The 14922-nt window shown below is 36.7% G+C and overlaps 1 protein-coding gene across 1 annotated transcript in view; it reads left to right on the forward strand.

The window, feature by feature from the left end:
- Nucleotides 1-14922, forward strand: part of LOC122800438 — an 89120-nt gene that overhangs the window by 31352 nt on the left and 42846 nt on the right. The window contains exon 4 of the mRNA XM_044069882.1: nucleotides 7065-7126. Within this exon, the coding sequence (XP_043925817.1) occupies nucleotides 7065-7126 (62 nt within the window). The remainder of the gene's footprint in view (nucleotides 1-7064; nucleotides 7127-14922) is intronic.

A 14922-nucleotide genomic window follows, 5' to 3' on the forward strand; every position in this document is an offset into this window, starting at 1 on the left:
CGACAGATCACTGCAAGACTAGCAAATAAACTGCATTTAAAACCTCACTCTTTCCATGAGCAGAGTATCGCAAGACATATGAGAGAGAGAATTTGAGGCTGTCCATCCTGTTTTCTAGGTTCATTTCAAATATGGTAATAGAGCTACGCTGCTTGTCATGTAGTTTAAGTTTCTTTCAGAAGTTGGGGATACACTGGGATATTTATCACACCAACATGCCTTATTTATCTGTTGCTGAAGGTTCAGGTCCTTCAACCAGGTATTTGAGGAACCATTTGTTTTGTGAAGGACTAAGAGATCAAGGAGGGTTGAGTCTTTCATGACTTGTAGAACGGGGAGAGGGCTGCAAGTCTGTCCAGATAACCAAGTGCCTTGAGGTCATTTTTCTTTTTTGTTAGAAATCTGTGGAGTCTCTTATGATGTCATAAACATTTTGACAAATGCATGCCAAAAAGGACACTGTATTCCATAATGAGTCTAATAAGAGATGAAAAAAGGAGAAATAATACTTCTCTGGATCTAGAGCAAATATCTTTGAAAATTGCATGAGCCAGATAGAAGGCTTTCTGAATTAGTAATGAGACATGATGGCCAAAAGATAAGGAATTATCAACAAGTGTGCTTAGATCCCTTATTAAAGTAACTGACTCAAGAAATGCATTACCTATATGGTATAATGTGGAAATGTTTTATTTACAAAGTGAGCTATATGACAGTGTTTACATTTAGTTTCAAACCACTGTCCTTGCGCTAGTAATTAACACAGTCTAACCAGTGTTGGAGCAATTGTGATTCAGAGGAGGAGCATATAACAAGGCCCAGTTTATAGTTAATTACAAACTCCAACAAAAAAATGTCACAGGATACCTTCTCCTTGAAAAGAACCAGACACCAGACAGAGTAAGGTTATAAGTGCTTTTGTTCCCTTTATTCACACTCAATACAAACGGAACTTCATCAGATACAAAACCTTACACACTTCCCCCCTTTTTTATATACAATTCAATTGCTTAATCACAATCAATTAACTTAAATGAATTAATTAGTTAAATGTGCTCAAGATAAAAACACATTAATATGTTCTTTAAAAATATATTGCTATATATAATACATAAATAATTCTCCTATAAAAACACATATATAATAAACATTTAATCTGTTTATATATATATATATATATATATATATATATATATATATATATATATATATATTTATACTAACTTAATTGCTTCTGTGTTCAACCACTTAAACCATTTTCATCTAATCTCATCTGCCTTTAAATGAAACAATCTCCTTAGAGAAAGCCTGTCATTAATACCAGGAAAAACTGTAGCATTCAACAACACCTGCCAGTGTGTTTCCCTGTATTCTAAAAAACAGGGCCAATTATCCCCCCTCCTGTCTACCTACCTTTTCCAATACACAGAAGAGGAATTTTTTAAAATCCTTACAATTTATGCTATGTCTAAATAAGGCGTGTGTTTTATCTTGTCTCCTAATTGCATAAATGTGTTGGTAAATTCGCTTTTTTAACTTCTTTTCTGTTTTTCCTATATAATATGCACAGCATGACTGGCACAAGGCCACATAGACAACTCCTTTTGTATTACAATTATAATTAACTGTCACTGGAATTATTCTATTGTGACCCTCTATCACTATATTCCTACATTCATAGATATACCTACATTCCCTGCAGCCATAGCACTTCCTCATATTACCTAATGGAATCCTATCTTTGTCTTTCTTCCTTTCAAATAAGTTCTTAATATTGGGTCCTCTTCTGAAAACTATTTTTGGTTTATTACCCAGTTTTTCAGTTAATCCATAGGCCCCAAAAACACAATTCCAGTTCTTTTCCACCATTTTACAAACCTCTACACTATCCTCATTATATGTTAGCACACAACAAGTAGTTGCCTCTTCTGTCTCCTTAACATTCAACAAACTCTCAGTTTTTTTTCAGTAATAGGGGATAAAAATCTTCTCTCCTGCTTGTTACATAACTCTCCTATCCCTGTAGGACACTAGTTGGGTAACCCCTTATTGCCAGCATAGTCTTTAACTCTACCATTTGATCTTTAAACCTGTTGTCATCTGTCGTTAGTCTTAATATTCTAATCATTTGGCCCTTTACCAAATTTCTTTTTTGCCAAAAGGGGTGGTCACTCTCAAAGTGCAGATAACTATTTGAATGGGTGGGCTTCCTATACATACAGGATTCATAACATCCATCCCTTCTATTTTTGTATAGGTGGATGTCCGGATAATTAACTGCTTCATTCTCAATTTTACTAATAAAATTCAAAAAATCAGTAGTGGCATTGATATAGTTCAAAAAATCATCTGCCTCATCAAACCCACATTCCCATAATATTAGAATATCATCCAAAAATCTATAATATCTAAAGATATTTTTCCTAAACGTTGAATTTAACACAAATTTGGTTTCCCAATACCAAAGAACAATATTAGCAAATATAGGGGCTACTGCTGCACCCATTGCTACCCCTCGGGTTTGCTTGAAATATTCCCCCTGAAACCACACAAAATTATTTTTCAGAACCAATTCCATGAGTGTAGCTAAGACATACACCGTATCCCTTGAAAATCTGGTTCCTTCCCTTAGTGTTTCCTGAAAATATTCCATTCCTTCTTCATGTGGGATACAAAGAAAAAGGTCCTTAATATCAATAATCAAGAAAATAACTTCTTCCTTGAACTCAGTCCTTGCCATACACTGTAATAAATGCCAAGAGTCTTCAAGACATGTTTTTTATCCTCAAAAAATCCTTTTAAATGGAAATCTAGCATTTTTGCTAAAGGTTCTGTTTTACTCCCACCTCCTGCCACTATGGGTCTCATTGGTGGATCCCCTAATTATTTATGAATTTTGGGAATCCCAAAGTAGGCTGGGGTTACAGGATTGTTCACCTTTAAGTATCTCACCTCATCTTCACTAAAGGTATATTCCTGGAAAAGTTCTTCCAAAATCATGTCTAATCTAGCATTAAAGATGTTAACCTCATTCAGTGATGTTGCACTAAAGTAGGAAATGTCATTCAAATATTTCATCATTCTAGTGGTGTAGTCATAATGTTCCATTACAACTACCCCTCCCCCCTTATCGGGCTTCATGATTCTTACTTCTTGGTTCCTCATTAACTCTGTTAATGCCTGTTGTTCGTCTTTTGTTAAATTCTGGTTAATCCGTCTAGTCTTATTCCCTATTAAATTCCTGTACTCTATTTCATTCAATCCTTCGAAAAGGGCCACTGGTGGTAATAGGGGGGGGGGGTTATAAGTACTTACTATTGTGATTAATTACAAACTCAGATAACACAGGTCAGGAGTAGCCCCAACACTAAGGCCTGTGAAACACCAATGGAATATTTTGCTTTTAGAAGTTGCATCTGTGACTCCAACCACTTCAGGTTCTTTTAGATTACCAGCTGGATATTCACCATACAACACATGGATCTACAAGTCAGACAATAATACCTGCAAAGAGAATAGTGTGAAAGTTCTTTGCCAGGTCCATAAATGACTGCTACCTACTCATTTGAAAACTTGTTTTTTTTTTTTTTTTTTTGAAAAAAAAAATGAAGTTAAGGAGGCCATCCAGGGTTAAGATATTTTCAAAATCCAGGTAAATGAGGTATTGAATAATACATTCCATGGTTTTACTTATAAGGCTGGTAGGACTAATGGGTCTTTATTAACCAGAGCCTATGACTGGGACATCCTTGTGTAGCAGAATTACAATGTTTTTTTTTCCCTGGCTTCAGGAGTATAAACAGTGGAGAGGCTTAGACTGAAGTGATTTAGTATGGTTTCAGATAAGGTCCTATTTGGTACTGATAATCAGACAAAGAAATACATTGTTACTGGTGATGGATAAGGCGCTCATAGTTTTAAAGCGCTGTGTGGTCATATTCCGTACTAACTGTACAGGGTAGCTGGAACTGTGGTATCTATGGAATAGTTATAACTGTAATGCTGTAAAATGTACACTAAATTTGTCAGCTAGGATATTGACTATTTTCTTTGAGTCAGAGTGGGCAATATTATTGTGGACTAGCTCTGAACATTGTTGGATGTTAGTTGTTAACTTACTTGACATAATGAAAAATTTGTAGTTGTTGGATTCAGTTTTAAATTTATTTTCAGCTTTGAACTTCCTAATCTTTCTCTTAAGATCTTTATTCGTTTCTGTATGTGAACGCTTAAGGTATGTAGAATGTGTTCTTTTATAGGCATTAAGTAGTTTCTTTCTTGTGTTATATAATTTATTTATATGGGTATTCAACCACATGGATTTATTTTTAAGCCTGTCATATCTGGTGTGGATCAAGGCTGCCTTAGCAATACTACTATTAAGTGGGAAAAGAAGACAAAAAATATAGGCATCAGCTTTAGCAATCTGGTTCATCAGAGAAGGATTACAAAATCATTTATTTATGTCTCCAAATAATTCTTCAGCTTCCCATATCATCAAACCATTTCTCTCCATTCAGAATCCTATGCCCAACCACCTGTGATCACCAATACCTGAACAGTTTTACTAGCAGCTCCCAACCACATACATAGTTTTGTAACAGTACTCACCCCCACCTCTCTATACTTCTAATATAAACCTTGTGATAGACATGTGTATAATTGTCTCTGAACCAACTTTATTTATACCCACCTCTTAAAAACAATATTAACATTTTCTGCCCCACCTAATTCCTTTCCTCACCTCAGTTTCTTTGCATTTCTATGTACTAATCATGTGATTTGTTATCTATTTGTCAAATCCACAAGTATACCTCTTGAAATAATCAAGATTCAATGTTTGTTATTGCATAAGCATCTTTTATATTGTAACAGTTGCCTTTATTCTATACGAATGTAATCTAATTATCAAATGTATGTGTAATTATTTATGTATATTTCTTAATGTCTGTTTTTATATATTTATATATATATATATATATATATATATATATATATATATATATATATATATAACTGAATGTCTGTTTAAAAATGCATTTAATACATTAGAGAGTTTCTCCCCTGCCCACCACTGAAAAGATGGTTTTGACTAAGCAAAGTCACAACAACACATTAAACAAAAGCAATGCATAAATAAAATAAACCACATAATTGAAGGTTTGCTTTTGAGAAGTCCCTAAACACAGACATATTTGGGAAGGAAGCGGCACCAGTTTTAAAATAAAATTTCATTGATTTATGGTCCAATTTCAGAAGGGAAGATGATGCATATGGACGTGTGCAAAAAGAGGCCATATTTATGAGGAAAAGATCAACAGGCTTTGGCCTCTAGTAGGACGGTAATTATTTTTATAAGGAAGTCAACACTTAACAATGCTAAGGAAGTGTTGGGAATTCTAACAATTTGCACTACCAGTCCTGTAATTGTTTGGCAGAAAATTTAAGTCTTCAAACATAAATGTGCTTGGATCAATGGGAATTAGGATGGTTATTCTAGTAGGCAGGGAACACCGAGGATATGCTAAAGCTAGTTAAGAGTTGGTAATTAATATTGTTTTTTCATATTTAAAAGTTTAAATTTGAAGTCCCAAGAAATCTCACATGAGGTAATGGCATTCCTGACAAATAGCGATACGTTCTTACAATTTCTTACTGTCTGAAGACATGATATGTACAACAATCAGGAACAGAAGGCATGCTTTCATTGCATTAAAACCATGTCTCTGTAACTACATACATATGACTACATTAAAGATGCAGGAGGGCCACAAGACATTTTTTGTCAAGACTGCTGACATTGAGTAGAGCTACTTTAAGGTTTTCAGACTTAGGCTTTACTAAACTGGAGTGTCCAGCACAACGGACTTTCAATGTCTTTAGTCAGAAAGCAAAAGCCATGGTAAGAGAGGTGTAGACCATCCCTGGCAAAGCAGAGAGGCTCATCAATGATTTCTTAAGAAGCTGACTCACAATGGATCTCCTTCCAGTGACACCAATGACATAGCCAATTATTAAAACCAATTATTTTGTCTTTGAATCTTCACATCTTTTTGGGTGATGGCAAAATGCCATCAAGACAAGAGTATTTCCTGCCTTGCATATATGCACTTGTATAGCAAGACCAAACATATCCTTCTTCTAGAACCGAAGCTCAGTTAAAAAATAATAAACAATAAGGGCCACTAATCTGATTTATGAGCCTTTCACCTGCAGAAACCAGTTAATCAAAATCTAGCCTATACTTCCACATTAGTCAGCCAATCAAAACTGTCATATCCATTCTTCAAGGTATCCACAGTCAGGTTGTTGTTGTATGCAAGCCTGTACACTCAGCAGAGAATGGTACACTTTTCTTCCTTGCTGGGGAAGCCAATGAAACTTTGCTTGGTAAGGATTTATTGTGCTTTGACTGTTGTTTTCTCCAAGGTTAGTGTCATTCAGAAAGCAGAAAATAAATAAGCATTTTAAAATGGGTTTTGCTCTTACTTAAGTTTTATTGTAATCTTTGAATTAGTATTAAAGCATGTGGATGACATCCCACTTAGGACTGTATGGGCCTTTACCCTCACCAAAATAATAGTTTCAGGCTATACTGTTTTGTTTGAAAGTGTGTGTGTGTGTGTGTGTGTGTGTGTGTGTGTGTGTGTGTGTGTGTGTGTGTGTGTGTGTGTGTGTGAGTGTTAGTGTTTAACTGCTCTGTGATATGTATTTTTGTTTTTCTTTCTTCCTTTTTATAGTCTTTTTCATTGAAATTTGTTTAAGATTTATCTGCTTTTGAACTACAGACATTTTAACCTAATACTCCAGTGCATTTGAGTTTTATGTAGATAGATAGATATGTATGCATGTGTAAATTCAGAGAGATTATAACTAAGTACCTAAATTTTAGCAAAGCTCACATCCTACTTCTATTACTATTTCAACATATATCAATGTTTTGAGGGCAGCACAATACCTTTAGTTTGAGTAAAGGTTGTAGAAATGAGGTTAGTCATAGTTGTTCTGGAATATGTATACAAATGTAAGTCCAGCTTCTTTTGTGTTTTATATTTTTGTTACAGGAGGAGAGCCATCTCAACCTGCCAGTGAAGTTCGGCCTGAAGATACAAAATTTATCAACTTGGTAAGAAATGTTATTTTATTTATTTGTTTACTTACTAATCTGTTACAAATGATGTTTTTCAGAATTCAGAATATTAGTGTCTAACCTGCAAGTTTTAATTTTGAAGCAAAATAGTTGATATGAGTCACAAAGCCGTTCTGTTGTTTACAAAACAATGGCAACAGAATTGTCTTGTTTTAATGTAATTAAATTGTATGATTTTCTATCTGCTAATTTCAAACACGTTTGTATTGCAGATGTTATTAATAGTCTCATTAACTAGCTTAAAACACAGCTATCATGATTATTGTTTTGCTAATATCAGAGAATATAATAATCTACCAGAAGAATTTGGAATAAACGTGCAAAATAAGAGCAGGTAACCAGATAACATCTTGTTTATCTTGTATAGTGGCTGGTAACATGCCCAAGCTCCAATATGGTGAGCTCAGCAATAGTTCATGATACATTAATTTGGTATACATGTAATGCAACAGTGGGAAAACTGTGAACACATAATAGAAATGATTTAATAATAGTCACATTAGATACTGAGAGGTATGGCTCTGCAAGTGCATTAGCTTGCCAACAGGCAGGATGGAGGGCTCAGAACTGGTGATTATAGGCTACTAGCTAGAGGTAGCTTTGTGGTATGTTTCTGGCATTTTATGCCAAACCAAATGCACTATCAATGCAGAGCAGCTGTGATTCTTAAGCAGGGCCATTATACACCTAATTAGTATTGGGACCATAATTATAAAGTGATCAATGTAGTATAATGTAGTGGTGAAAGTAGCACATATTTCAAAAATGGGGATTTCTGTACATTTCACAGACAATGGGTTTAAGCACCTCAGAAGGACTGTGTTTCTAGACTCAGGAACCAAACTTTGACCCATAATTTCAGGAGACACTATTTACTAGCATGCTTTTGGAAGCCAGTTGTACAGTCTGATCATGAACACATAGGGTGACTACAGACAGTTTGTGTAATTGAGATGATTAACACAGTTTGAAGCTGAGATGAATGAAGGACTTGACAGAGTTTATCAGTCACTACCAAGATGAATAAGGGGGCTAACGTATCTCCATTTTCTTATAAGCCTTGTGAAGAAGCACCATGGTCTAACCACTGATTGAATGGTACAGGGACTAACCCTGGGAAATTGGTGATTTATCTAGTTTTATCCACTGATTTTTTTATCAGTTTGTTAACCAGGTGAATGGCCCAGTTCTTAGACCCTTTAATCATGTAATCAGAGCTCCATGAAGAGCACAAAATGTTATAGTAATACGGATGCTAGTTTATGGATAGATGTTTTCCTGCAAAGAACATACAACAGAACCAAAGTACAGAATGATTACTAGGGAGGAAGTATCGTGGCTGTAAACAGTGATAGAACAGGAACTAGAACACATGGTCCCCCACAAAGACTGTTAGTCCGCAAGAAAAAATATGATTTATTAACAAGTTAACCTAGGTTTCGTCTTACATCCAAAGACTTCTTCAGAACAATAACTTACTAACCACACTCCCTTTTTATAACACATTTGATGTGGAAAAAGTTAATTGACCTATTGTCTATAATCACTGCTTAAAGGAATATACCACTTAAATAAGTTATGAAATGCATATTATACACATATTCCATACTTCGTAAAATGCTAACAGTGAAATCAATAATAACATATTCAATTAACTTCAGTAGAAAACATGAACCAAAAACTAAAACACTTAACATTCCATTTCTAAAACATGAACCAAAAACTAAAACACTTAACATTCCATTTCTTTTTAAAAACCTTTAAAAATATTCGTAATACTATTGAAGTTAATTGAATATGTTATTATTGATTTCACTGTTAGCATTTTACGAAGTATGGAATATGTGTATAATACGCATTTCATAACTTATTTAAGGGGTATATTCCTTTAAGCAGTGATTATAGACAATAGGTCAATTAACTTTTTCAACACCAAATGTGTTATAAAAAGGGAGTGTGGTTAGTAAGTTATTGTTCTGAAGAAGTTCTTGGATGTAAGACGAAACCTAGGTTAACTTGTTAATAAATCGTATTTTTTCTTGCAGACTAACAGTCTTTGTGGGGGTCCAAGTGTTTGTATTGCTTCAACTTCCGTGGTTGGTTTCTGAGTTTATATTTGTTTGTTTAAGTCACTAGAACACATGGTACTCCACCATCAGGATGTAAATGAGGCTGGGGAGGCATCAATTGCTTCCACGCTGAGGGGGGGTGTGTTGATATGCATGAAGCAACTAGCAGAAATGCCACAGGCAATGGCAGGCTGCTTTAAGCACAAGGTCCAGTTGCTGTATATATTTACAGGAACATTGTCTGTCCTTAGCTATGTGTGGTGTAGGTGTACAGAAGCAGGGCAAGTGCAGTTATCTGATTTTAGGTTGTCTGTTGTGAATTTTATGCCAGGGACAAGCATGGAGTAAGGGGCTTGTTTAACATGTAAAAGGTTTGTGATTGCCAGCTACTGTAACTCTCGAAAAAGTACAAATTCTAAACATGATTTTTAGTTGCTTACTTTACTGATTAAGGAAACAGTCTACATCAATTGTAGTAGCAAATGACAAAACACTAATTTTTGTTAATATTTATTATGTAATAGAACATTTAGAATACCAGGGCCCTTCTATCTGTTAAAAGAATTGGATTTGTTTGTATATGCTGCTCATTAAAAAAAATAACAGGTGCCCATAAATAAAATCACTTTCATGTATTTTTACATTCAGCATTCTTTGTGTACATAAAGAATATTGTACTTTTCCTTACTTACCTTAGAAGAAAATATCAAACTGAAATACCATTCATACATCAATTCTCTAATTGCTACTTTAAATAATTTCTCATTTGGGTTTGCAGAGGAGTCCTATGAAGTCCCTGGACTCAGTGGCATGTGATTCTGCAGTTTTCTTTTCATCAGCTGCAGCGCTAACAGAGCTCTGTTATCTTTCATTTAAAATTTACTCCCATTTACTTGGTGAAAACAGAAACATGTTATTGTTTCTTTTTCTTTTTATATGGTCACATAATTTACAAAGAAATTAAAACTGTTAAACTTGGTCGACTTCTTCAAAACAGTCACCAAATCCATGGAAGAGGGGAAGACGGTGCACACTGCCTACCTTGACCTAGCCAAAGCCTTTGACACTATTCCCCACTCTGGCATAATAAATGAACTCTCTCAGCTAGGCATCAACCCGTATGTTACCAGATGGGTAACAAACTGGATCACTGATAGGCTATTTTGACTGAGTGGGTTCTAAGTCACTGACCCTTAACAAGCAGTGTACCCCAAGGATTGGTCTTGGGGCCTCTACTGTTTGGGATATACTTTTCTGTGGTGCAAGCTAAAACCAGTGGTCTGTGGCTGACCAAGCCTGCAGATGACTGCAAGCTGGGTGCTGTCTTAAATTCCCCTAGTGATGTGAACATCCTCTAAGAGGGACTTACCCAAACTAATGACTGGTGCCAGAAACATGGCCTCAAACTAAATTTCCCCTTTGGGGAAAATGGAGTCCCCACTAATTATCACATTAATAACAACATACTAAGCATGCAGTCAGTCGTGAGGGATTTGGGCACCTAGGTTGATAGCAACCTGACTTTTGACCGCAATGTTGTCTCCATTGTACAGAAGGCTCTCTACATGGCCTACCTCATAAGTAAGAGTATTTCATCCAGGAACAAGGAGGCCATAACATCCCTGTACTCCTCCCTTATCCGACCTATTATTGAGTACAATGCCACCTTTGGGATGTACCTTGCCAAGTACATGCAGCAGCTGGAGACACCACAGAGGTTCCTGACCAGGAAAATCCAGGGTTTGAAACACCTGTTCTATACACATAGTTTAAAAGCCCTGTCCCTCTACTCAGTCTCATACAGACTGCTCAGAGGTGACCTGTATCTGGCATACAAGGTAATCTCAGACCAAGCCTTAATGGAGTTAGTGCATATCCGTAAGTTAAACTCTACTATCGCAACCCTTATGCAAGGCCTCAGCCTGGTCTGTGACATTAATAGAACTTGTTGACAGGATAGGTTTGTGTCGCAAAGACTCCTCAGCTATAGAATAGACTCCCTGTCCATCTCAAACAGAGTACCTCTCTAGCCCTCTTTAACAGGAATCTGGATGGGAAACAGAAAATGCACCACTTGGATCTCACCTGTGTCCCTGCTGGACAGGGGAAACAGGTGCTGACTTTCTGGGAACATGGGCAAAATTCTTGGCTAGGCTTGTAAGGGTCTCCGGGCCAATAGCCTAGTATCAACCTATGAACCTATAAAAGGGATCTTTGCTTAAACAACACACACTATTCTGAGTGATTATGTTTATCCTTAGAGCATCAGTCTACAAGTTAAGTTTCTTGAGATATTTGAAGTAAAATGCAAGAAATACTTTGTAAAATATGCATTTCTTCCATGAGTTCCAAGAACAAAACTACACTAATGTCTTTGTAATAATACAACACTTGTAATACTTTTTTGTAATGTAGCAGTGTACTAGGAACAATTTTACTCCACTCATGTAATCTGAACTAATGTATAAATAATCTTTTGCTTCTTAAGATGTTCAGACATAATTTTCTATATATCTTTCAGTATATATTGAACCATCTTATAACATATTCATCACACCACACCTGATCTAATCATAACACTATATACATCACATTAGCAGTCACTTATTCAAACATGCACACACACACACACACACACACACACACACACACACACACACACACACAAACACACACACACACGTGCACACACACACACACATTCACACACCCATACACTGCAAACTAGTGAACACTACATGCCAACAACCAGACATCACATAAATCACCACACAGACTCACACTACAACACTCATCAGCATTTTTTGCTGGGTGGAATTCCCTCCTGACACTCACACCCTCTTCCTAACATCATGGTTGTACAAACTGGAGGTAAAGTACATATATCATCATTGGGCGAAGCTGCTGCTGCACCATAAGCCCTTTCAAATGAATTCACATACATACACACTCATGCATAAACATTCTGCAACTACTCAAACACACTCAACATCATATATTTATCACACAAAAACACTATCAGAATATTGCACACATACATACCACTACCCACAGCATTCGATCACATCACAATCACTAAGATTTATAATCACACTCATGATAGCATTCACTAAACGAAAACCCAGACAATAACATGACAGCTCTTCAGCCTAAACAGCATCAACCCAAACCGCCCCTCACACACACACACACACACACACACACACACCATGCATATAATATATCCTGATTAGTTTGTGCCAGTGCCCACATCAGCTGGTGCTTGATCTACACTGGACTGGATTCTCAGCAGTCATGCCATCCTAATGCTATGGTTTTCTTGTTCATCAGCATGATGCCCTGCATTACCCTGGGCTTAGTATCCTACACAGCTGCCTGGCTTACTTACTGCAACTGCTAGGTAGCATGGCTACACAGCACTGAAAAACACTGCTGGGGTCTGCTGCTAGTTATGTCTTCTGCATCATATTCTAGGCATCATCTTCTCTCTTCCTTCCCCTGTGCTTCTCTGACGCTGTGTTCTGATTGGTCTTTATGATCTGGTAGTTGACTGGGAGTTTCAGACATTTGAAAACTTCCTTAACAGCCATGTCCTGTTACCTGAACTTCCATTTCAGCTGTTTCCTGCAATTTTCTCAGCCAATTGATCTTTGCTGTTCATACCTCTCAACTGTCTAGATTTTTGCAGAATGTCCAGATTTTTGCCTCTTATTTTTGATTTGTTCCTCATAAAATTTGTGGTTTTCTGGCAAATCACTGAGGGTTTAAGTCACTGAGTAATACTAAAAAATGACAGACATTTGAGTTTCAGACTTCATATCTTCCAGAAAATATTTATCTGTTACTTTAAGTCTATAGGAGTAATATTTAAAATCTGTCCCTATTTTTGGGTCCTTGTCCCCCCATTATTTCAGACTTTGCTCAGATTTTTTGCCCTGAGAGGTTGAGAGGTATGCTGCTGTTTATACCCATAACTTTACCACTACCAGATACTCTTGTCTGAGGCACAATAATGCAGAGAAAAAAGAATAAGGTATCATACCTTTTTTGAGCTGTAATAAGAATAGTTTGTGGCTCGGTTTTAGCCACTTGACCTTTCATCCTGCCTCTGCAGGCTTCCCCTTGTCATTACAGAGTTAGTTCTGATTTTCTCTTCCACTGTGCCTGTTCTTCCTTCGGTGATTCTCTCCTGCAGCTTGAAGGGTTGAAAGGATTTCCTGGACTTGATGAAATTATAAGCACCTCCAGTTTAATCAATGATTAGGGAAATCTTGACTCTGCTTTCAAAGATGTCTGAGGCACCACTGACTTTTGCTCATTAAAAATGTGGCATTTGGAGTGATCAGAATAGCTAAAGACATGTACCCAAGAGCCCTGACAAACATTTGGTCTGACTACTCTAATTAGAAGTTAGCCCAGTGGAAGAACCATGTGTTTGTACAATCTCATTAAAAAATGACCTGCACTTGGCTCACTGATGCAGTCAGAGACAAACTGTGGTCTGCATTCCAGCGTATCCAGGTTTGATTATCAGCATGGAAACTGAAGTCAGATAGAGAGGGAAGTGCATGAAGATCGGGGAGGGGGATTTGCCACTCTCCCACCCTAGTTACACCCTTGAGGAAGGCTATGAACTGTGCTTCATATATTTCATATGCAGAATGATTCATAAGCACAAGCCCAGTCAGAAAGTACTTTCACTTTAGCTGAGCGTCACACACACATTCACACTCGGCTCACTGGCATCGCATTTTCACACCAGGTTCATTGACAATGCACCACACTTGCTGGCAAAATGGAGAAGTGCTGTTATGAGAATCAGAACTTTTCTTGTTCCTGGCAGGATGACAGCCACAATCCTTGTCTTCTATATCTTTCCTATAGTGTTTTCCAATACCAGAAGAAAAGGGGGAATGAATGAATGAACCTGTCAGGAATGAAGTTAATAGATGCAGGGATGAGGGGAGATAACACACAAAAAAATCCTTTTGCAATGTTAAATTCCAAATGACACCAAAAAGTACTGGCTTTATCTGAGATGGCTGTAGCTCAATTTGTTTTTTTAGGCTCAGTGTCAAACCTAACCTACTAAAAAGAGCTAGTTTTCTACCGCACATAAATGCAGATCATGAAGAGGCTGCTACAAGGGGATAACCATCCAAACAGGGTAAAAAGTAAAATGTACAAGTCTTGTGTAAAAGGCAAGCATTAGTGCAAGACAGCTGGTGAACACTCAGGGAGTCATATAAAGGTCGAATGGCAATTGTTTTTAAACCTGGAAATTATGACTTCCTTCTGGAAGTCATGGAAATTCCTTACAAGGTTTGCTGGGAACAAGCAGATAGGCATCTTCCAGATGTGGCTTCATCATCTAAATCACCTGAGGCAAGAATGCAAGTAGAGAATACAAAATTGTGATTATAACTTCTCTGGTTTTATGAATGCGTTTAAAGTAGACATACTGAGTTGAACTATCTGCTTTCTGGCACTTTGTTTTTGGGGTCCATGCTACTTTTCACAAAGCTGCCAAGTTTGGCAAATTATCCTCGTAACTATCAGTTTGAATACATAAACAACCAAAAAATAGGTAATCAAGCTATTATAGTCACAAAGACATAAATTGCTTTAAAAAACATTTATTTATTTATATATGTACGTTGGGAAACAAGACCCACTGCACTCCCATGTGGGGGGGGGGGGCTC

This window comes from Protopterus annectens, chromosome 4.part0 (genome assembly GCF_019279795.1).
Source record: "Protopterus annectens isolate FY-2018-M chromosome 4.part0, PAN1.0, whole genome shotgun sequence".
Classification (NCBI taxonomy): domain Eukaryota; kingdom Metazoa; phylum Chordata; order Ceratodontiformes; family Protopteridae; genus Protopterus; species Protopterus annectens.